The 22,409-nt window shown below is 49.9% G+C and overlaps 1 protein-coding gene across 1 annotated transcript in view; it reads right to left on the bottom strand.

Annotated features, from left to right (window-relative positions):
• The window catches only part of LGR6 (leucine rich repeat containing G protein-coupled receptor 6), a 130,129-nt gene that overhangs the window by 64,591 nt on the left and 43,129 nt on the right, over positions 1–22,409 (bottom strand). The window contains exons 2-3 of the mRNA XM_035347335.1: positions 17,702–17,773; positions 7,490–7,561 (exon numbers count right to left, since the gene is read on the bottom strand). Of these exons, the coding sequence (XP_035203226.1) occupies positions 7,490–7,561; positions 17,702–17,773 (144 nt within the window). The remainder of the gene's footprint in view (positions 1–7,489; positions 7,562–17,701; positions 17,774–22,409) is intronic.

Raw genomic sequence — 22,409 nt, 5'->3', positions numbered from 1 at the left:
TTACTAGTTTTATCATCACTGTATCTCTGTAAAGGGCCGGGTTTTTGACTCTGGACCAGCCTCCATCCTGAACCTACCTGCTCCCACCAGAACTGTGACATCCTGGGCACATGCTCCTCTGGATAAGAGAGAGAGACACATCCCAGCATGGTAGCTGGGCAGGGGAAAGTGCCTAAAGAAAGGCATGTTTTACATAGCTGAGGTTTCTATTTCCAAAACCTTCAAGGAATGGTTGAAGATGACATGAAAACAGAATTAGTGCTTAGGGGCCTGTCGTAATTACTACCAGTGCCAAAGGGACAGAGCATGGACATAATAGTGAAGGGCAGCCCAGAGAGTTTTGTTGCACAAGCAAGGAATTTTCTCATTGCTGACAGTGGTAGCTTTACTGCAGAAGATTAAGACATCTGTCCTGAAAGGAAAGTTGGAAAAAGACAGTTATAGGGACCATCTTTTAGAAAGGGAAGCTGTAGAGAGCTACAGGCCACATGGCTCCTCTTCCTTTTCTGGAGGAAAATGGGGACTTGATATAAAGTTATTTGTATGCACACAGGAGATAAAACAGGGAAACAAGCAACAGTCAGTACTGGCTAATCAAAAATTTGTTGTGACAAAACAATCTAGGGTATAGGAACGGAGAAGAAGGTATAGAGATCATTTAGCATGATGTTAGCTTAATTTTAATAAGACATTAAATGCTGGCATGCAGTGCCATTTTTGTGAGCAGAGGGGACAAGTTCAACGAAATACATAAAAGCAGCCGAGAGGCCACACTCGAAATGAGGTTGCCTCTCAAATGAAAGAAACACTTAAGGGCTTGCAGGATCTATCCTGGAGCTGGCATTGAGTGTTATTGCGAAGGACCCAAAAAACAGCTGAAGAGCTCTGCAAACTGGTCAGCTCCTGACTTCATGTCCCTAAAAGCTTCAGGCGTGCCAGGGTGTGTGCATGGCAGGTGGTGCTGGGGACCCACTGGGGACCCACTGTCACCTAGGATTGGCTTTGTTCAGCTGACTGTAGTGGAGCTTGCAGACACTTGCAGCCACAGACACGGAACCTGCCATCCATAGCAGGTCAGTCTGCCTGGGGCCAGCATAAATCAGAACGCTCCAGGGTATCAAGTTTTATTTTCAGAAGTAGAAGGTTTATGTGTTGGCAGAGACCACACCTGAACAACCAGAAAAAAATCCTGGGATCAGGTCCCATCACACCAGGATCCTTGCACAAGACAGTCTCAGCAGACTTACAGCCCTCAGAGGTACAGGCCTGTGCATGATGAAATGTCCCCATCTTGGGAGGCTGAAGTGACTCAGCCAGCACAAAGGGCTGTTATTGCTTGAGGCAACTGTGCCTGGAGCCCGTATTAAAGACATTCCAACCTCTGCACGTTCCTCTTCCCTCCCCATGGGAACGTCTCTCTCGGATGTGCCACACCATTCCCTTTGTCTCAAAGACATTTCTGTTCTGCATGGACCCAGGGTTGTCAAAGAAGCAGGGGCTGTCTGGGGATTTCTGATGTGTGCTGGGCCACCTGCAGACCTGCCATCCTGGGAGGTGTGTTCACCAACCAGGTTAGTTAGTGCCTGTCCTGTATCACCTGAGAGGCTGCGATGGCAGCTCAGGGTGGGATGTGACCAGTGTGAGTGGCCACCGGGTGGCTCATGCAGAGCAAGGCGGCTCTTGTCAGGCCTACACCTTAGAATCGCAGAATCATGGAATATCCTGGGTTGGAAGGGACCCTCAAGGATCACCGAGTCCAGCTCCTGGCACCACACAGGTCTACCCAAAAATTCAGACCCTGTGACTAAGTGCACAGTCCAAATGCTTCTTAAACTCTGACAGGCTTGGTGCAGTGACTATGTCCCTGGGGAGCCTGTTCCAGTGCGCAACCACCCTCTCAGTGAAGAACCTCTTCTTGATGTCCAACCTGAACCTCCCCTGCTGCAGCTTGACACCCTTCCCATGGGTCCTATCACTGGTCACTAAAGCACCTGCCCCTCCACTCTCCCTCGTGCAGAAGCTGTAGGCTACAATGAGTCTCTCTTCAGCCTCCTTCAGCCTTTTCCAGGCTGAACAGACCAAGTGACCTCAGCCGCTCCTTGTACATCATCCCCTCTAGGCCCTTCATCATCTTTGTAGCCCTCCTCTGGACACTCTCCAACAGTTTCATGTCCTTTTTGTACTGTGGTGCCCAGAACTGAACACCTTGATGGAGACGAGCCGTGGGCAGCACTGGGGCAGCGTGTGGCTGGGAGCAGCTGTGGGCAGCACTGGGCAGCACTCACACCAAAGTCTGTGTGGACATGCTGCGGGCAGTGCTGGGTCTGCATGCTCACACAGGCTGGTTGAAGCTTGTCAAGGAATGAAGCACATGGTGGGTCACCCCCAGCTGCTAGCTGGGCTGCCAGGTCTGCAGCCAAGAGGATGCATCCAGGCATTCTGCCCTCTACATTTCGGGGTGAGGCAGGCTCAAGTTGTGCTTGTACTTGGAGTCTTCCCCTGCTGAGTTTGGTGTGGGATCCCTTCTTGGCTAGTAAGTACTGCTGTTGCTGCAGCATGTTCAGCCAGGAAAATAAGAGGCCTGGCAATCCCAGCAGAGCATTTGATGAGGGATACGTGTGTGAGGGTGGGATCTGGTGTGAAGCCATGGCAGCACAAGATGGGCTACACGTCATGTTAGGATGGAGCTCCAGCCAAGGAACATGGAGATGAGGGGCATACAGGTGGCTCACGAGGAGTTCTAGAAGGACAGGGCAGTTTTCATTTTTCCAGAACTTGCGATTAAGCAACATATTCTGCTGCCCTGGAAAGCTCCAAGATTGGGAGAGAACAGACTAAGGAGCTAGTTTTGGACAGAAAGACTTTGGCAAAGGACACAAACAGCCAATTGAGCTGATTTCTACTTATGCTGACACTGAGCATGGATCCTGGACCACTGGCCTTCGTGGGGAGGGGGTGGGTTGGCCATGCAGAGCCCCTGGGAGAGGTGCACTTACAAAGTCTTTTTGCAAAGGGATTCACTCGGTAGAGAAGACCGCAGGTAGCACCAGCTAGCACTGCTGAGCACCCATCACTGCCAGTCTTCCCTCAGCTGAGGGGAGCCAAGGAGGCCACCTCTCACCCTGCCTTTGATTCGGGCCCAGAGATCAGCACGTGAAGATCTTGGCACATTCCCCTTTGTCACGGTGTTTTGTTGGTAGCAAAGCTCCTGGCTCTTTACTTGCTCTCTTCCAAGTCTCCACACACCTGCTTGCCTGGCTGTACCCCTGTATGGTTTCTGCACAGGCCTATCTTTATGGCCACTTTCCAGGTGGTTTCTGTGCAGTGAAGCAGCCGGAGGAGGCAAAGCCAAGAATCTGGTCCTGCTTCCAGTAGCTCTGGGATTCACTCTGAGGGCAGGGAGAGGACCATCTGCACAGGCAGGTTTGTGGAGGAATTCCCAGGGTGTTTCCCATCCTTTTTTAAACATAAATTAAGTCTCTGGAAAGACCGGGAAAGCACCAGGCCCCTTAACAGCTCAAGATGCATGCAAGAGTTTACTTGTGGGCATGCACATGACTGCAATGAGCTCTAAGGCCCCAGCCCATTAACGTTAATTACCATCCCCAGCTCCCAGCTTGTCTCCTTGAGGGACACCCTTGTCACCACAGGCCAGAGCTCTGAGCATGGGGTGAGTCAGCTCCTGAACACTTGCAGGCTTCAGCTGGGCATGGCTGGGGCGGCCATTCCCACCTCCAGCCATGCCTGTTACCTGTCACACCTCAGCCAACCTGTGTCAGAGCATGCACATCCACAGAGGCAATCTGTCCTGAATATCCCTGGTGCCATCGGCTCCAAAGCCTGCTAGTCCTGTCATTCAGGTATGGGGAATATGTATTTCCTTCCTTGTTGCAGCAGCTGCTTGTCCTAAAAGGATTACGTCTATCCTCATTCACCTTTCCTTGAGGGTAAGTAACCTCAGCTGACTTTTTTTTTTTTTCCTTTAGTTCATCACCAGACCCCTGATTCTTCTCACTGTATTTTAATAAAAGTGATTATTTTTTCACCTTCATTACTGGACTTCAGGACCCAGTGTTCTATCCCCCCAGCACAACTCAACTGTGCAAACAAACCTCTGTGCAGGACCAGGAGCCTGAGAAATTGTGTTGGTCCTTGTGTGAGAGCTGTCAGCTCGGATGAACATCCCCATCCCACTGGGCTGCACAGAGCACCCGTGGCATCCATCACAGGGCTTACTGACCCCTGTCACAAGCGTGGAAGGAGAACCAGGGCTGATGATCATGGACCTGGCAGGGCAGAGCTTGTGCAGGAGATGCAAGAGGAAGGCATGGGCAGAGGGTGTCACGTCAAACACCTCCTGCCCTGCTCTGCACCATGGGGGAGCAGCACTGTGTGAACACCCTGCAGGTCTCAGTGCTTGACATTCCCACCGTGCCTGCTGATTGTGACCCTCCTGGGCCTTCTGCCCTGTCTGCTCTCCCACTGCCCCATGTCAGAAGGACAGTGTGGCCCGGCCAAGGTCAACCCAGCACAAAGAGTAGCAGGAGGGTCAGTGCTTGCATGCTGCTCCTCCACCCCACCTCGCCACCCCCAGCTCAGTGTGCCTCTGATACCTGGTGAACAGCCTGAAAGGGGACTCTACCTCCAAGTCCACTTCTATCTTGATTTTCCATAGAACCAGGATGGTTACGTACAAATTCAATGCCTTGGCTGTATCAGAAGTGAAGAGACAAGGACGTTCCTCCCTGTTCCTCTCTTTTAATACTTCACATCCCAGCAATTCTCTGATCTTTCCTGCCTCATGGGCTTTTCAGATTCCCTCCCCAGATACCTCCTTCAAGATGTGTGGTTTGTTGCTGGAGATTAAAGTGCAGAGAAAAGCACATGACTGCAGGAGTGGTTATACTGGTCCTAAGGGAGCAAGGATCTGATCTGGACGGGGAGCAGCGTGACAAGCAGCTCGTGCCACCACAAAATGCTGTGCTCTGCACTGGACATGGATGCAGCTGGGGCCAGGCTTATGCTCGCCAGCTCCCTAACATGACCATCTCAGAGAACACTTCTGTATCCTCTGGACTGCTGCATGGGGCACACCAACTTACAGATCTCTGTCACCTGGTTACCCCCCAATATCTGTGCAGTGTCCATGATGACAGTATCTTATAAATCACTGCAGTTCCCAATTAGCCCCAGATTTCTCCTAGAGCATGTTGGAATGAAGCTGCTCTCATTTTCAAAGTGCTGGTTCAGAGTGAGATCTCAGGGAAGCCATCTCACCAGGGAGACCTTGCTCTCAGGAAATATTGGGCTTGGATGGGAACTGAGAAGCACAGCAAGGGAAGACGGGACTGAGAAATGTCTTGGGAAAGGGGAGCATGGCTTTCTGCTCACTCCCAGGGCATGGGATCAGGGTGAGACAGCACCGCAGTCTCTCTCCAGGCTCTGCTCTCTATTCCCTCCAACAACCAGACACCTTTTCCTACAGGAGGCTTTGGTAATTTTTTTTTCCACTACCAAATGAGTTTGTGGTGCTGCTGTTGTAGGCATCCTACACACACACTCCTGTCCCAAGTTAGATCAGAGCCAAGTGGCCTTCACCTGCCCCCTTCAGCACACCATGCTTTTCCTCCCTCTTTGCTCAGCAGAGGAAATCAGTGAGAGTCCTCAACCTTGCCAAGAGCCCTCCTAATGTGAACAACTTGGATGCTTCTAAGGTCTGTCCTGGCAAACTTTCTAGTCCTGTTCCAGCAGATTGCCCAGGTCCAGTCTGTCTTCTCCACATCCCTCACTGTTGGCCTTGCTGTCATGGTGACAGGGATATGAATGGAGGTAAGTGCTGATCCTAGAGAAACAGGGACTGAAGAGCACTCACAGCTAGGTCCACCAGTGACCTCAGTCCCATGGAGCCCTCGATATTGTTACAGACTAAGAGCAAGGACACGTGGCAGCCCAACATACACCCCTGTAAGCCTGGAAAACCAGAAAAGCATCAGAGGCTTTGTAAAGTGAAAAGCTCCCAGTGAAATGAGGGCTGGCAGTGCCCTGCTTTTCAGAAGCAGGCATTCCTCTAAATGAGAGCCCATGGCAGTGGTGTAAATTTAGGGCAGCCCTGCAGCCAGAGTTGGTATGACAGCCTGGTGGTCACCCTTTGTGCCATGCACAGCCTGGCTGAGAGCAAGGTGATTTGTCCTGAGGCACGAGGTCTCCAGCTTCAGCTCTGCCTTTGTCTCCAGTGCTTCAGCCCTCTCCTTGCAATAGGGCTGCTCACCAGCCTGCTCCTCCTGGTGTCCGTGAGCCCATCTCAGGCGGGCAGCGGGCAGAGGCAGCACGCTCCTCTTGTTACTACAACCTGCAGGGAGGCCTGCTGGCTCCGGATGGGAGGCATCACTCTTATATTCTGCATCAATAGCTAGTTACCTGGGCCTGACACAAATAGAAATTGATCAAAAGCGGCTTTAAAAGCTCCCGAGTTCCTGGAGTAGAAAGTTCCTCTTGTTGAAATTGGGTGGGAGAGCTGCGGTTTTTCCTCAGTTCCTTTGATTTGTTGCCTAATGCAGGGGATGGATAAATCTCTAAGCCCTGAGATTTAGGGCAGGATTCATACTTTACATCTTCAGAAGACGTAGTAAACAGCCCTATACTCTAATCCTGGGAGCAGGTTTGTACCTGCTCGCTCTGTATAAACTGGACCGGCTACAACAATTTCACATTGCGGCTGAGTTCAAAACATCCCCTTGGGGATGAAATGTTTATTGCAGGAGATTTTTTAAGATGGTGCCTGAAAGGGAGGAAGAGGGACTCCCAGCTGAATACCCTGCACAGACCCTGCAGGACTGTCACATGGATGCAAAAAGCTGCTTGGCTCCAGGAGCAGTGAGACATCCCTGGCCCGTAGAACAACACCTTGGGGAGGAACTTGCTGGTAGCCTTTGTCACTCAGAGCTTCCCAAGGGTGTGAGAAGCCCCAGCCCTTCCCCACCACATGGACAGAAGTGGGTGGCCTCTCTGAGGCCTTCATTTATTGGGGCTGGAAGCTCTCAGGCACCGCCTTGGTGACTGCAGTGCTCCTGGACCCAGCTGCACAGGTTCCCCTCTGGGCAGGCAGAGCTTGGGCTGCCCAAGCATGCCACTCTTCTGGGGGCAGGTCACTTTGGAGCCACCACATCTGAAGGATGCCACATCAGGGGATTTGGTGAGTTTTTATCCAAAATGTGAACCTCTACAGATTCTCCCATGCCCTGTTTTCACATGGTGTGGAGGGCTGTGCTCTGGAGGTGGCCTGCTCATAGCAGACGCAGTGCAAGGTGTGTGTGGAGGTCCCTGGGGATGCAGCCCCTCGGTCACCAAGGAGCATGTTAGCAACTGGCACCACAGCACCTTGTGCCTTTACATCCTGCTCTGGAGGGCTGCAAGTCCCATTGCAAGACCAGTGCCTGGCACGAGGGTGCTGGGGGAGTGGAGGCTGTGCACAGGGCAGTGAGTTACTTACAGAATCTTCAGGCTGTAGAGGCCAGAGAAAGCTTCCCCTGGGATACTGGAGATCTGGTTTCCAGACAGGCGTCTGCAGTGAAAAGAAGAGCCAGTAATGTGTCAACATCCTTGTAATGGCAGTGCCTTGTCTGCAGGCTTAGCAATTCATGTGTCTTGCCTCTTGGGGAGGATGCTGCGACACCTGCAAACTGAGCTGCAGTTATGTGCTCGGGCAACCCTTGCATTTGACCCCTGCTTACAGTCTGGGGAACAGGCAAAGAAAATAATAGATTATTACTGCTTCCAGACCTGAATCCAGTGTTTTCAGCATCCAGTGACTGCTCATGGCTGAAGCAATTCCCTGCATACCCGCAGAGAACCTCTCTCCACAGAAATGACAGCACAGGCTGTGAGGGACCTCAGCTTGGGGCACTGCCCGACCCTCAGACCCTGCTGTACACCAGGTGCCTGGCACTGAGAGTGGAGCAGGGGGAGAGCTGTTTTCTGGTCATGCCTGGGTCCTGGGATAATTATCCCTAAATCAAGGACCCTCATCTGTGCTTTTTGTCCACAAATGGTCTGCTCCTGCACCCTGCAGGCCCTCTTTTGCCCTGTCCATCCAAGCCTGATGCCACCTGATTTGCTTCCACTCCTTCATTCCTAGCCCTGTGACCTGTGTAGCAGCTGAGGCCCAGCTCCTCCATCACATGAGAGTTTGGTATCACTGCTGTGGGGAGGAGACTGGGAAGGGTACTGGAGATGGGGAATGCCAAGTGGATGTCAAAAAAGGAGCCAGATCATCTGAGTGTGGCTTCCAAAACTGGGACAGAAAAAGTAAAAGTGGTTCTTGGTTGAGCTGTGTCTGGAGAAACCCATAGGAGGGAAGACATGGATAAGGATGGTTGGATTAGGGAAGAGGGGGCTGTGAAGGGACAGGAGAGGAAGACAAAGTGCAGAGCAGCACCACAAAGGAAATGGGGACCACCAGAGTCACAGCACAAAGAGCAGGGCATGGCATACACAACATTCTGGAAGAATTTCTCCAAGGAAACCCGTGGGATTCACTGAAGTACAGCGTCATCTGATCACAGCACTCAGATTTTAGCAAGGTCCAGAGCAGGCTGGGGCATTAATAAGGATCTGGATTTTTCAATGCTATCAAAAAACTGTTAGCATCCCTTTCTCTGAAGGTGACTGTGGTCCTGAGAGACCTTGGTGGGACCCTGTGGTTGAGCCAGGAGCAGAGGCCAGGACTCTTGAGCCTAGGGTTGACCTGAGGAGGGTCTTCATCTTCTTCTGTTTCTTCTGTGCGTACAAACATGTACCAAGTCCCAAGGCCCATCAGCCCAAACCCATGAAAACTGGTTCAGCAACCCGATTCTTTATCCTAAATTACTACTGCATTTGTGCTTTGCTTTCTGGTCCCCAGGTGGTTGGACAGATGTCAAGGTTGGACTTCCCCATAGTCACAGGGTAAAAAACTTGCTATCATCTTCATGAGTCGGACCGGAATATTGCATCTCCCAAAGGAGACATCGAACATCATTTGTGACCAGGCATATCTTCAGTCTCTCAAAACTCCAAAGCAGATTCAAGAAGCCGGGCACAGATGCTGGGAAGCATGTTGTATTCATTTAGCATTGGCAAAGCCTGCTTCTTTTTAGATGTTTTGGCTGCGAAGAAGACAGGTGTTGAGGATGAGCAGCATAATCCAGGCTGGAAGCACAGCACGTTATAGTGAGGACTCTGCAGAGGTCATGGAGAGGATCTGAGCTTTTTTGAGGAGTCACACTCACTGATGGCAGAGCAGGCTTGTGCGGGTGCCCGAGCTTTCTCCCTCCCTGTCTCTCCCCTCGGGAATCTAGAGAAAATTACTCCCGTAATTAGGCCTCCGACAGCATAAACAGCACAGGGTCGTCTCTTTAATGTGTGTGAGCAGGTTGTAACCTGCCTCTTTGCAGTATGCAAGCTGCCTGGCAGGCTGGGCTATTTGTCACTTGGGGGCTGTGATTTGGGGTAATTGCTCCTTTTGATTGCTGATTTCCACATGGGAGGGAGTGTTGTCCAGGAGACTGGAGTGCTCGCCTGGAGGGGGGGTGTTCCTGCACGGCATCCTCGGCCCGCTCCCAGCATCTGTCCTGCCAGGCTGCACCAGGTCCTCTGCGGGGGGCTGCGTGTCCTCCCATCCTTGAGCTCCTGTCTGCCCCCATGCCTCGGCTGCAGGACTCCACACGTGTTCACGGTTACATGTGCTTCTCGACTTGTTTCCTGGCCACTGTGAGCCTTTATGTTCATGCTCCTGGGTGTTCATGCTCCTCAAGTGGCTGCAGGACCCACCCTTGCTTGTCAGGACCCAAAATGGAGCTGGGACCTCCAGGGCTAGCAGAACAGGAGTGTGGAGCTTGTCTGTGGCACGTCCCTGGTTCACCTCTGGCCTCTGACTCTTCTCTCCTCTCCCTTTACCTCCTCTCCCCGAGGTGTGGAGCCCGGTGCTGAGCCAGGCACAAAGGGACGCACCAGCCACATCCACTCCTCTTGATGTGCCTCCCAAGGCAGCTGCCGGCATTGCTGGGTCCAAGACGGGGCTGTGCTTATTGTACGCATGCACAGACCAGGAGGTGAGAGATGTCTGCGCCTATGCACTCAGACTGAGGTTTTGCTCTCCTAGAGGTGTACGTGGACGAGATGTGCACACAGGTCTGGGAGTCTGGGCTTGGGAGGCTTGCTCCATCTCCCAGGAGAGGAGGTACAGCATGATGCTGTGGTGGCAGCCTGGTGTCCCAGCTAAGGGGCCGTGGCTGTGCCCTCTCTCTGAGAGCAGGGCAGGAATGGGTAGGGCTTTTCTGGTGTCCTGGCCATCAGGAGGAGTGGCCACTGTGAAGAAATGCCTGCTTCCATGTTGTTAGCCCCCAGGTCAGTTCATGAAAGAGCTCCAAGACACAGCAGGCTCCCTGTGTGTGTGGCCCTTCCTCTGTTCATTATCAGCTGTCATTGTCCCTAGCACTTGGATCCCTCTGTCCCTCTCACTCTCTGACTATCCAGAAATCTCCCAGCCTGGCAGGCAGGCACTCAAAGACACCTCCAGAAGCCAGATTCTGTAGGAAATCCACTGAAATGATCATTTCCTTCCCATTTAAAAGGGAAAAATAACATTTGGAGTGATGCTGTGAGTGTGACTTCCCCTGAGACAGCTCTTTTTTGTGTCCTCCTTTTGTGGCCTGAAGAAAACTGACTCTGAAAGGAAGGACCAAGGGGCAGCACTCCCTTGTGCCCCAAACACGCAGGGGATGGGGAGCTGCTCTTACACCTGGCCCATGGCACAGCAGCTCTGCTCCAAGCCTGCTCAGGTCTCTCTTTAAGACAGGCAGAGTTGGTTCAGCTGCGTGCCCGGCTGTCCTGGAGCTTACACGATGAGGTGGGCTGGCAGGAAGGGAAAGCTCTGGATTTAAAATGACTGATGGAAGAGGGAGAGAAGGGGCAGGTGGAGGGTGGGTGGGAGCCAGAGTTGGCTGGCTTGCTTTGGAAAGCTTGCGTGTTTGGTGGATTTTAGATTCTGTTCCCCCCTTCTTCTCCCTCCAGTGATTTCTGGGAACATTCCTCCAGGCTTTGATCTGCATTCCCAATACACTCCAAGTTGGAACAAACTCATGGTTTACCACTTCATGGTTGCTGTAGTTCAGTTACCACAGGCTCCCACCCCCTCCTGTATCTTGGGCTTCTTGGTCATGCTACAACTTCCATGGCACGCCCGAAGGCTGTTTGTTGGGCATGATCGCTCATGTCATGAGCTCAGACAACACGATGATGCCCTTATCATTCACGTTAGGAGGCAGGAACATTGCCCATTGGCAGGACAGGACAAACATGTATGTCCATATCCCAGTGGAATTTTCCCCTTGCCAGATCCTTATTGTGCGTGTCAGTCTTCCTCTTTGATCTCCTGCTCTGGTTCATTTCTCAGGCACTAATACTGTCAAGGCAGAACCTGTGCCCAGATAAACTCCCTGCGCTCCTGTCTAAACAGCATCATCACGTCGAGATCGTGCCATCCCCCAGGTGCACAGGGGACCAAAGGCTCCATGTTGTGCTTGAGTTTATTCTTGTGCTGGTGCAAAGCAGGAATGAAGCCAATTAAGTCATGCAAGTGAAAACATGGTACATTTGAGAAAAGAGTCAGGCTTGGACTCTCCCTTCCCACACAGGAATCTGCAGCTGGTCCTAGTGTGGTATCACCTGGAGGTGTCTCTAGCGTGGTCTTTACTGCCTTACTCCATCCCCGAGGAGGAGACTATGCAGGCCTGTTTCTATCTCTGCTCCCCGTGCCCCCACCAAATGCCTGTTCCAACTCGATAGATTGATGGCATTCGTTTCTTTTGTTTATGGTCCTCAAGCCAGTTTTCAACCCACACGAATGTTCATATGCAAGCTCGTTTGGATTTGTTTGCCAAGTAAGATTTAATAAGACAGAACTCTGTATTGAACAGCCCAGCGCAGGACACTGAATGCTTTCACTCCATCCCCTTATGTTATAAACTGTCAAGGTTTTCAGGGCAGATTTGTTCACTTCAAGCCTTCTGAGTAGTTTTGACTTCTGAGTCCACTCTGGGTGCCTCACTTGGGATACCCCAAGACAGAGTTAATTTTCTGGGAGACTATTTTCAGGAAAATTAGGGCCAGAGATCCTCACTCACAGGGATTTTTCAAACGCTGAACTCTATCCCCAGCATTAATGGAAAAGAAAAAGAACTGAAATCTCTAAACTTTCACATTTTGAAGTTGACTTGGGCCTTTTCAGCGAATCCATGAATGTGGATTCATTTGTCCATGTGCACAATGGAGAACCCATTAGGAGCCCTACTCTCCTGTCCTCACCGGTCCCTTGGCCAACGTCTGCCTCCACACCATGCCAGATTGCACAGAGCTGACCTTTGGAAGGCTTCATGCCAGGAATTATCCTTTAAACCTCTGTGCTGTTGCCCACCCACTGCATTGATGACCAGTGCTGTCCTCTGCCAAGGAGCCACATCAACCAGGAGATGTCAACCTTGTCTCTAAAGGGTTGCAGAAAAGCCACCGCACTGTGTTCAGTCACAGCGTGCTGGTGCCTTAGGAGCTGTTTCTTGGGGAAAATATGGTGCCCCAGCATTCAGAGGACCTGCACCGCCCACAGCCATCTGGAAATGGACAACTGTGTCAAGCGATGCGGTCACCAAGGGATGCTGCTACCAAATCTCAGCATGGCAAAGCAAGGTCCTGCTGCCCTGGGAGGGATCACAACTAAGCTCATGGCCCTGCAAGCATTTCTCTCTCCTCCAGAGACCTCTGCAGCCGGCTATGTCATGGAAAAACACCAAAGCTGCTCTCCCAGGAGTACTCCACTCCAGGCATGTCACTGCGCTGCCCCAGGAAAGCACTTCCCCATTGTTCCATCACACTTGAACACAGCCCAGCAATGTCAGCACCCCTTGACACAGCAGAGCTGTCACTACGGGAGTCAGACCCAGTGTCACCGCAGTGCTGCCTCTCGCAGGAGTGAGGTTGCCTTGAAGTGAGACCCTGTGCTGGACAATACCCTCAAGGCTGGATGTCTCAGGTGCCTGGGAGGTGATGTGAGTGGTGGTGGAAGCTCTGGCACCAGGCAGGGGAGCACTGTGGCCGTGCTGGTGCCCTGTAACCCATGACAGCTCCACCAGCATATCTGCCTGCAGGGAAGAGGAGTGGGACGGGGGTGTCTTCCCAGGGGGAAAGGGAGGAGGAGAGTGCTGCTCTGTTCACGTAGCCAGCAAATACGCTTGCATTTCATTCCGTTTCACTTTTATGCTGCTTCTTGGCCTCCAGTCCCTTGAGCTGCAAGAGCTGCCTGGGAAAGGGAACAGCCTGCAAGGGGAGGCCACGGGTCCTGTGCCTGCTGTAACCGAGGCACTGCAGAGGCACGGCACTCCCCGTGACGGTGAGTCCCTCGGCCCTCAGGGCCTGCGAAGAGGCAGGTGAAAGAGCCAGTGGCTGGGAAGGGGTCTGATCTTGCCGCTGTGCCCTGGAGCAGGAGGTGAATGGCAATGAACACCTGCCTTTGGCTGCAGTTTCTCTTCTTGGCATCAGGCTCTCGTGTTTGGATTCAAAGCGCAGTAACAAAGCCCTTGCCGGCGAACACATTTCAACATGTTATTATTCCCAGGCTGGCTTTCAAGATCCTCTTTCTATTCCTTCTGTACTGATTGCTCTTGTTTCTCTTGGCTCCCAGCTCTGGCTTTTCAGGCTTCATTAACTGGAATTTATTAGCAACTTTAAACATTCTTCCTGCTGCCAGAAAGAAAGAAAAGAGAAAAAAAAAAAAAAGGAGAGAAACAAAGAGGAGAAACACTAAACTCCAGGCTGCTCCCTGTCTGTGTGAGGCCCACGTCTGAACACCTCTGTACCAGAGGGAAGGACCGGTGGGTGTCCCCGCAGCCTCTCCGGCCTCTGCTGTGTCCCCTGCTGGAGGCAGGAGGTGACAGGGAGCAGAGGAAGCCTCACAGCCAGGAGTGCAGACTGATGGACAGCCATCACGGCCCCATCACAGCCGTCGGAGAGGGGTCCTCAGTGGTGGCACATTTTCAAAGCAAGCTTAGACTGAAGAAACCGGTCTCTTGGCAGCCTCCGAACTTGAGCGCTAATTGCATCCTCAACACCTTCCCGAGCAGCTTGCAGTACGAATTAATGACTAACAGGTCCCGGCACACCTGAGAGGCCCTTTCCCGTCGCTGAAAGGATGGGTAGATAGAGGCACTGGCAGGGAAAATCCTTTCACCAAGACCACACAGTGAGTGAGAGGTTTGAGCTGGAGCAGTCCTGGTGCCCTCATCTGTGCCATAACCACTGTGCTGCCTCCGATCCCTTGTGAGATGTGAGCCTTTGGTCTCTGAGGGGAGCTGGGCCAATGCAGGGGCCTGAGGCTGGCTGGACATCATGGTGTGGCCTTCACTCTGAAGACCCCTGCTAGCAACCCCCCAATTGGGGCTCAGCTGGATCCTGCAACCCTCGTTCACAGTGCTCCACGGCAGCCTGCAGGCTGTGCAGCCCGATGCATTCGTCCTCAGCATCAATGGGATGCCCTTGCTTCATCTACCCCTTTTGGCAGCTTTCTTTCCCCCTCCCACTCTTCCTGTCCCTCACTTGAACCACAGCTGACCAGCCCAGTGCATAAGCTGAGCCTTGAGTCCAGCTGATTTCTGACTTCCATGAAATTCTGCCTTCATGGGGAGCCTGAGATGGTGCTAGAATTGAAACACAGAGAGAGGAGGCACAGTAAAAGGAGATGTGTTGAAACGCTAGCTCTTCTCCAAGCCCTGAGACCCTGCTGCAAGGGGGCTAGAGCTAACGAGAAAGAAGACTGGCAGCAGCAGAGCAGGAGAGGAGCTATGAAGAGCTAACTGAGAAGGCAGAGGAACATGGACTGTCTCTGACTATCAGAAAGGATGGAGGTGACAGATCTGTATGGGTTCAAGGGCCAGGGGTGACAAGGAGTCTTGCAGACATCTCTGAGGATTAGAAGGTAAAAACGCCCCTAACATACAAGAGTTTCCAGGGGACCTGAAAAAGAGTTTGAAAATCTGTGTTGAATTTGGCAACTATTTTTGGCTGAAGAGCCTGTGATTTTTTTTTTTTTTTTTTCAAGCACCTTGTTTAAGGCACCTTTGCTCTAAAGCTTTTCAGTTTTCATTTTGAAATGACTTTTTCTTTTCAAGTTTGACTCAAAGTAAAAGAGTAAATGCTAAGAAGCAATATTTTATTAAATGCTAAGAAGAAATATTTTATTTCAGGTCCAAGGAACTCTTTTGGGTTGACCAAAGCCTCAGAGCATCAGTTTTGGTTCACTCCGAGTTGAATTTTGCAATTTTTCTCTTTAGTTGCTGAGTTCTCAGGCCTGTTTCTTGTGCATGTCTTGGCATGGGAGTGATCCCATCCTGAATGTGAAGGTCCTGATGTAATGTTTTGGGATGAAGTTTTGGTAAAAATGTAAGTGAAAAGAGCAGGGGAAGTGCCAGGTAAGTTGTCTCACTGGTCCATGACAGCCCTATGAATAATATATATGCATACACAGTTGCTATCTAGATGTTGATGTTGAAAGGATCACTTTTATTTCCTGATATTATGTAAAAATCCTTCTTTCCTTTATCAATTTCATATAATTCAGTTGATTTCCATAATTAAGATAACTATTATTGCTATCAAATTTAAGTATGAATTGGATATGAACAGATATATATTGTTGGAGTTTCCATTTCTTCTCCTAACTGTGGTGTTTTTTCCTACTCAAAATACCTTTGCTTTCCAAATGAGGAGTTGTGTGGCATTTTGAACCTCTAGTAAAATGTTCTTTAACAACTTCCAATTATTTTTCAGATTTTCCTGTTTAAATTTTTCCTCTTCATCTGTTTCATACATAATTATTTTTGGCTGCGGGAAGCTGGCTCTATTGGAGTCAATGAATATTTATTCATTGCTGGTTGAGACTGTTCTGTTTGTACATGACAAGTAATCAGGACATGATTGCTTGCAGCAAGACAACCGTTAATTGTATACAACAGAGAACACGGTCTGTGTGTGAGAGAATCTGTACTATCCCCAGTGAATGCCTTGGGTGTCCATGCTTCAACACAGATGTTGACAAAATGAAAGAAGAAGGCTGCAAGATGGATGCAAGGTCCTGGAAAACCTACCTCCCAGGGTAGCCTGAGCTGCAGAGCTAAAGGAGGATAAAAAATGATGCCTGCTCAGTCTGTAAAGGACTAATAGGACGGGGAATTCAGGTAGCTGGGGTCCTTACAAGTCTAATGAGTACCAGATATAGACACACGAAGATGATTTGCAAGAGCATTTGAAGCTAAAAACCTGTAGTATGACCTGATAACTAGAGATTTGACCTGTTATGAGAACAACGAATGTGGGTATCTGGTCTGGTCTCTTTTGTCAATACCGAAAGTTCAGAGAAGCAAGTCCTTGGGATGTGTGTCCACATGAGCATGGACAGATGTGCACGGAGAGGACTTTCTGCTCACGCCAGTGGTGCCGGAGCAGCGCACGCAGCCGCACGGTGCAAAGGCTCGGGGCAGGCAGGTGGCAGCAGCTCAGCACTGCAGCCTGTGCCCATCAGTGCCACTGCACAGCATTACAGGGTGCTGGTCACTCTGGGTCGCTCCGCTGCTGCCGAGAGCAGGAACACAGGTAACAGAGTGCGTGGGACAGTGTTTGTTGCCTGTCTGCAAGAGGCCTCCTTTCCAGGTAGTGCAGACAAATTTTCTGTAAGAAATTCTGACAGTTTGGAAACTACCATTTTTGAAAAGTCTGTGTCGTCTGTGGTGTCGGCTGTGAGGAATGATTCAGTAAGGTCAAAGTGTCTCATTCAGACGTTAAACTGTTGTAAGTGTTACATATACAGTAAGTTTACAACACATACATCAAATGCAACGTTAATATTAGTATTTCATGCTATGTAATAATAATGTTTTGAAGAAACTGCATTTTCCAGCAGAAGCTATTGTGTTGAAAGGAGCAACAGCATGAGAACAACACCTGGAGGTATTTCTCATGGTCAAGTGGAATAAGACCATACAGGTGCAATTTACCCATGAAGAAATGGCCAACCTCAAACTTTTGCCCCCCAGGCTCTCATTTTTGGGGCTCCCAAGGGATTCCAGTGGTTGCTAATGCCGGTGGTTAATTTCACACTTTCAGAAGTGGGGCCACTCCTTCACTGACACACAGCCACATGCCGATCCCTGGGGATCGTGCTTGCTGCTGTGCTTGAGTGTGCCTGCTCAGACCTCAGCACACACCAGTGCACGACGGACACCCCAGCCTCTGGAGCTGATTTTTTTTGGACTTCTATTACCCAGGCGAAGCGCCCAGGACCCATCATGGCTTTGGTCTGCAGGAGGCTGTGAGGGGACCCTGTGTGCAGAAGGGTGAATGAAGCACCCTGCTTTCTAGCCCTGCTCTGAGGTATAGTGATCATTTTTGCATAACGCATTGGTTCTTTTATTCTGGCATCTGGCATGTGCAGCATAGCCTAAAGGTAATATCCCCACACAAACTCCTACAGCTGGAGTATCAATTAACCCCCTCCAGCACCCAGCTTCCTTCCATCTCAGCCTGTGGCTCCAGCGGCAGCTCTGGGGGCTGCTGCCCGAGCCCCAGGCACCCTCCAGCACATCCCAGCCCCAGGCTCTGCATGGGGTCACTCTGTACTTACAGCTCCTCCAGGAAGCGCAGGTGTCGGAAGGTGCTGGGCTGCAACTGGCTGATGTTGTTCATGCTCAGGTCCCTGGGGGAAGAAAGAAGTCTCGGATCAGTCACATTGTGGTTTGCACAGAACAAAACCCTATGCCAGGCTCTGTGTCCCCTCTCTGTTAAGAGGGAAAGCACTTCAGGGGAGAAAACCCTGTAAACTGAAAAGCATTAGCTTTTATTATTATAGCTTTTTTTATATATTAGCTTTGTTTGTTTGTTTGTTTATTTTTTATTATCATGGCCCAGGTTCTGCCTGCAAAGGGATGGAGAGGAGTAACAACAGCGAGACACTTGCTCCTCCAGGGTGGCCTCCCTGGGCTTCTGCAGGTTATGGAGCAAGTTATGACATTTCCTAACAGCACAAGGTGTGTGAGTGTCTCACATATTTTGGACAGTGGACAGGAAGCCTGGTTATGCCAGAGTGGGAATGCATGTCCTTGGGCCCAAAGGTGTATTTTCTGTGGCCAGTGGTCATGCCAGCCACCCCTGGGAGTGCTGGAGACAGAGCTGCTTTTGAGACAGCAAGCCATTGAAACTGGGTAAATCCTATTGGAGAGGCCTGCTGGAAACTGGAAAAAAACAACAAACAAACCAAAAAAAAAACAACAATGCCAGGATTGAGACCTAGGTCTGCCTCATGGGTGGCAAAGCCTGAGTTCAGTGGGCTGGGGGAATCTGTGTGGTTGTGCCTGTTTCAGGCTCTGTGATCTCCCACTAAAGGCTTACCCCCAGCTGCTTATGGTCAGACAGACCCTCACGGAGGAGGCAGTGCCAGGACCTACGGGGTCCACGAGCCCTGCTTGAGCCCTTTGCACCTATGCAGTCACTGCATGCTGCTCACTGCAGCGCTGTCGTCATTTCAGGATGTAAGAGTAGCAAAGTCCGCAGCAAACAGTGCATTAGGCTAGTTGGTAGATGGGGAAAACAGACAAACAAACAAAAAAAAACGAGGATACTTTTGGGTTCTGTGCTCCTTTAGGGGGTCTGATACTAAATTGCTGCAAGCCTGCCCTCATGGGCAGCTGACAGTGAAGAAAACCACGCTTATTAATCAAGGCTGAGCAAGCTGTGTCCAGATAACTGCAAGTGAGCACCAGGTTTTAAAGCTGTGAGGAAAAATGAGACTGAATTAAAAGCTGGCAGAGTCAAAACCAGTGGGAACTGAATGAGCCATTTCTCCAACAAGCAAAGCAATCCGAGTCAAATGTCATCTAAGGCTCTGGGTAGATTTCTGTGTGGCAGAAGGAGCTATTTTTGATCATTGTGTACAGATGGGACAGCGCCTGGCTCCATCAGCCTTGGTCTAAGAGGCAGAGACAGAGAGGACAGAGAGGTCCCTCTCTTGTGATGTAAGAATAACGAGGCACACGCACACACACACACGACATTTTACTTTATTCTTCCTCCAGTAAATCTCACAGACCTGTAGGAATTTTCCTTGCCTTTGGACAAATGTATGGAGGGTTTGTACAAAGGACAAGGACTGATGCTAAGCTAGAAGCAAGAAGGAGAAAAGCTTCCCTAAGCAAACCTCTGCAATACCAGAGGGACCTCCCTGAGCTGGCTGCTATCTGGGCAAATTTAACATGATGTGATCTGCACATCATCATTTTAACTGAGATGCTGCAGACCCAACATGTGAGACATGGGGAAGATCTAAAATCTCCCTTTACGGTTTCTCTGGAGATGTGTCTTGTGACAAAACCATGCAGCTGCATGAGTGTTACTTGAAGATACTCCAGGCAATTCTATTTTTTATTTTTTTTTCCTTATAATTTTTCTTCTCTTCAAAGAAGTGGTGGAAAAATCCCTAAAAATAAAAAGAGAATTCAAAGATCTTTTGTCAGAATGAATGCAAAAATAAAGTTATTGTCCGTATTGTTCCATATGCAACTCTGAGTTCTGTATTTGGATGATCCTGTGCTATAACAGAAGGGTTAAAATACTATTTTGTTCTGCTTCTATTTTTATTTTTAAATCCCTAAGGGCAGTTGCTACTTAGCACCCATTAAAACATCTTTTTTTTTTTTTTTCCTACATCAAAGTGTCTCTTGTTTATGTTGTAATGAATCAGTCTGATGTTTTGACATGTTGTGAAACAATGTAAAAATAATGAAAAATAGCATAAAATGAAAGGCTATGAAATAAAACTCAGATCTGAAATGTTCAAGATCTCCTTGAAATTTGGAGGCCCATTCCTCGAGTTGCCTTCAGCTGGCAGTGTAGGGAATACTCCTTGCTCCCTGAAGGAGAAGACACTTCTCCGATGTCGTGTAACTGCCAGCTAGGTACCAGCCCTTTCGTGGGGACAGCAGCCAGCACGGACAGCCTGTGGCACAGCACAGGGAAGAGTCTGGGTCGTTTTATTTAATAATCTCTGATGTTTTGGGTGTTTGGATGCCGTGGTTTTTTGTGGTTCTCCTGCAGGACTCGAGCACAACACATCTATATTTACAATACTAAAAAGAGGAGGTCTGTAGTGCAAACCTTGGAAGTGAGCTGCTTGACAATGAAAGGTGAAGCAAATAAAAGACTCATCTTCAGGACTGCATTCACCATTAATTCTCCACTGTGATACCCACAGGGCCCCACGGCAGCCCTTGAAGCAGCGGACATCCCGCCTGAGCTGGTGTGCTGGAGTGGCCCTGGTGCGAGGACAGCACAGAGGGGATGGTGTGAGGACAGCTGATGTGAAGAAGACGGTGTGCCTCCAAGGGCTGGAAATGAACTTCCTGAGCATGGTCCTGGACTCCGTGATTTTGCTAGCCACAAAAGCACGAGATGTTTCTCCACAGTCTGTCCATGCTTGTGTGAAAGCAGAGGCACAGGATTCCTGCCTGCAGTGTTGTGGGAATAAATGTTTGACTTATTACTCACGTAAAGATGTTGTTGACTTATTGCTGTGCTTTCCCAAGCTCATGTTTTTCCTCTTAGTAATGTCTCTTGTGTTATGTACATCCCCAGTGCATGTAAGAGTGGAAATGCTTCCTGTCAGGGTAATCAGGGAAGCTATTTATCTCTTCAAGTGTTTGGGGGTGGTTACTTCAGGCAGCCACATTCGGTTCATTTTAAAAGAAACCCATGGTATTTGAACCTTGCTGGGTATTTTCTTTTTCAGCAACATCTGGCAGACGGGTTAGGAATTCATGGGCTACATGGATGACAGACTCCTCTGACCTTTCCCAGGTCTGCCAAAGACTTTGGCTTTACAAAACATCTCTCTCTTTTGAGTCACTAGCATCTACTGAAGTCAAACAAGTGTTGGGTTACTGGTATCTATTGCCATTTGCACTAGTGAAGCCACCAAACAGCTAGGAACCACACCACAGCAGGTCTTGCAGGAATCCACAGCAAACATTATTCAGATCCCAAAGTCCCTTAAACTCAGAATCAGAAAAGTAGAAGTGGAAACAGGGTGCTGCAGCTTCATCCAGGCTTGCAAAGGAGGGCCAGCAGAGGAACTGTCCAGTTGCTTGTCTTTCAGTTCATGAGGCCACGCTGCATTGCACTGCACAAGCCATCACTCCCTGCCCCAGAGCTTTCCTTCTCCTCTTTCCCCAGCAACTGGCCTGTCTGTCCTCTCTGCAAGCTACCAAATAAAAGCAGGAAACCTTTTGCTTCAAGTCATTTTGTGTGGCTGTGTGTAGTACGGAAGGCCGACAGTGAAGTGACACAAGTTCCCAGAACCGAAATGTGGTGCTGGTACCACCTACATTCACCCATTGAGCACCTCTTGCATTAGGTGTTAAAGTTACCTATGCTTTCCAATGGCACTGCACCAAAGCCATCAGGGCTGTAATTAGTGTGATTTAACACCCCCCTACCCCCTCCTTCCCCATCTAATTCTAAACATTTATTGTAAGCATTTCTAACTTGTACCTGCAGGAAAACTGAGACACAGTTCATGGAAACTGAGCCCATGTGATTCAGCCTCAGACCTTACAACTCTGGCCCTCGAGGGGTTCCTTAAATTATTTGCTTTGATGTCGCCTTCTTTCATGAACAACCTTTGATTATTCACTGATTAGCTGATCTTCCTTACCAAAAAGTGATGTGACACACAGCATGCTTTGGGTACTCCAGTAAGGCTGCCTGCAGTTGCCTCTACCAGCACTATGAGATGGGTGCTAAAGTGTTTTAGTTCAGGAATGATACAAGATTTAAAGATCAAAGGAATTCATCTTTGGCATAATTGCTCAGGCAGGTGGGATGCCAGCCTGTGGTGGTGGTGCTCTAAAACGTGGAGCCAAGGATATCCCTACCAGGAGCGGCATGGTCCCACCAGGCTCTGTCCTGCCCCGGTGAAGGTGAGACTTCTGCTTGTGGGACCTTGTAGTCTGTGCTCTTAGGCCAAAAGGGAGGTTTTTCAAGTTATAATATGGGGGCCTGCATAAAGGGCACCCTGCAATACTCATCCGAGGTAGGTCTAAGCATTGTCCCCAGTATGAACCTCTAGGGGCAGCAGGATAGATGTCTCCCTCGGACTCAAGGTGTCTAAAAGCTAGCCACAAAACTGGGGAGAGATGAACCCTTCCCATAAACCTCTTCCCAAGCTATAGGCAAAGAGTTTCCCCAGAGATGCACTCTATAAATGAGCACCAGCAGATGTCAACAGACCTAAAGCAACACAGGATGAGGCCACGCTGGAGTAGCACAGTAAGATTGTGGCT

Source organism: Oxyura jamaicensis, chromosome 26 (genome assembly GCF_011077185.1).
Source record: "Oxyura jamaicensis isolate SHBP4307 breed ruddy duck chromosome 26, BPBGC_Ojam_1.0, whole genome shotgun sequence".
Taxonomy (NCBI): Eukaryota; Metazoa; Chordata; class Aves; order Anseriformes; family Anatidae; genus Oxyura; species Oxyura jamaicensis.
The sequence above is the reverse complement of the archived record's forward strand: the minus strand, read 5'-3'. Positions and strand labels throughout refer to the sequence as shown.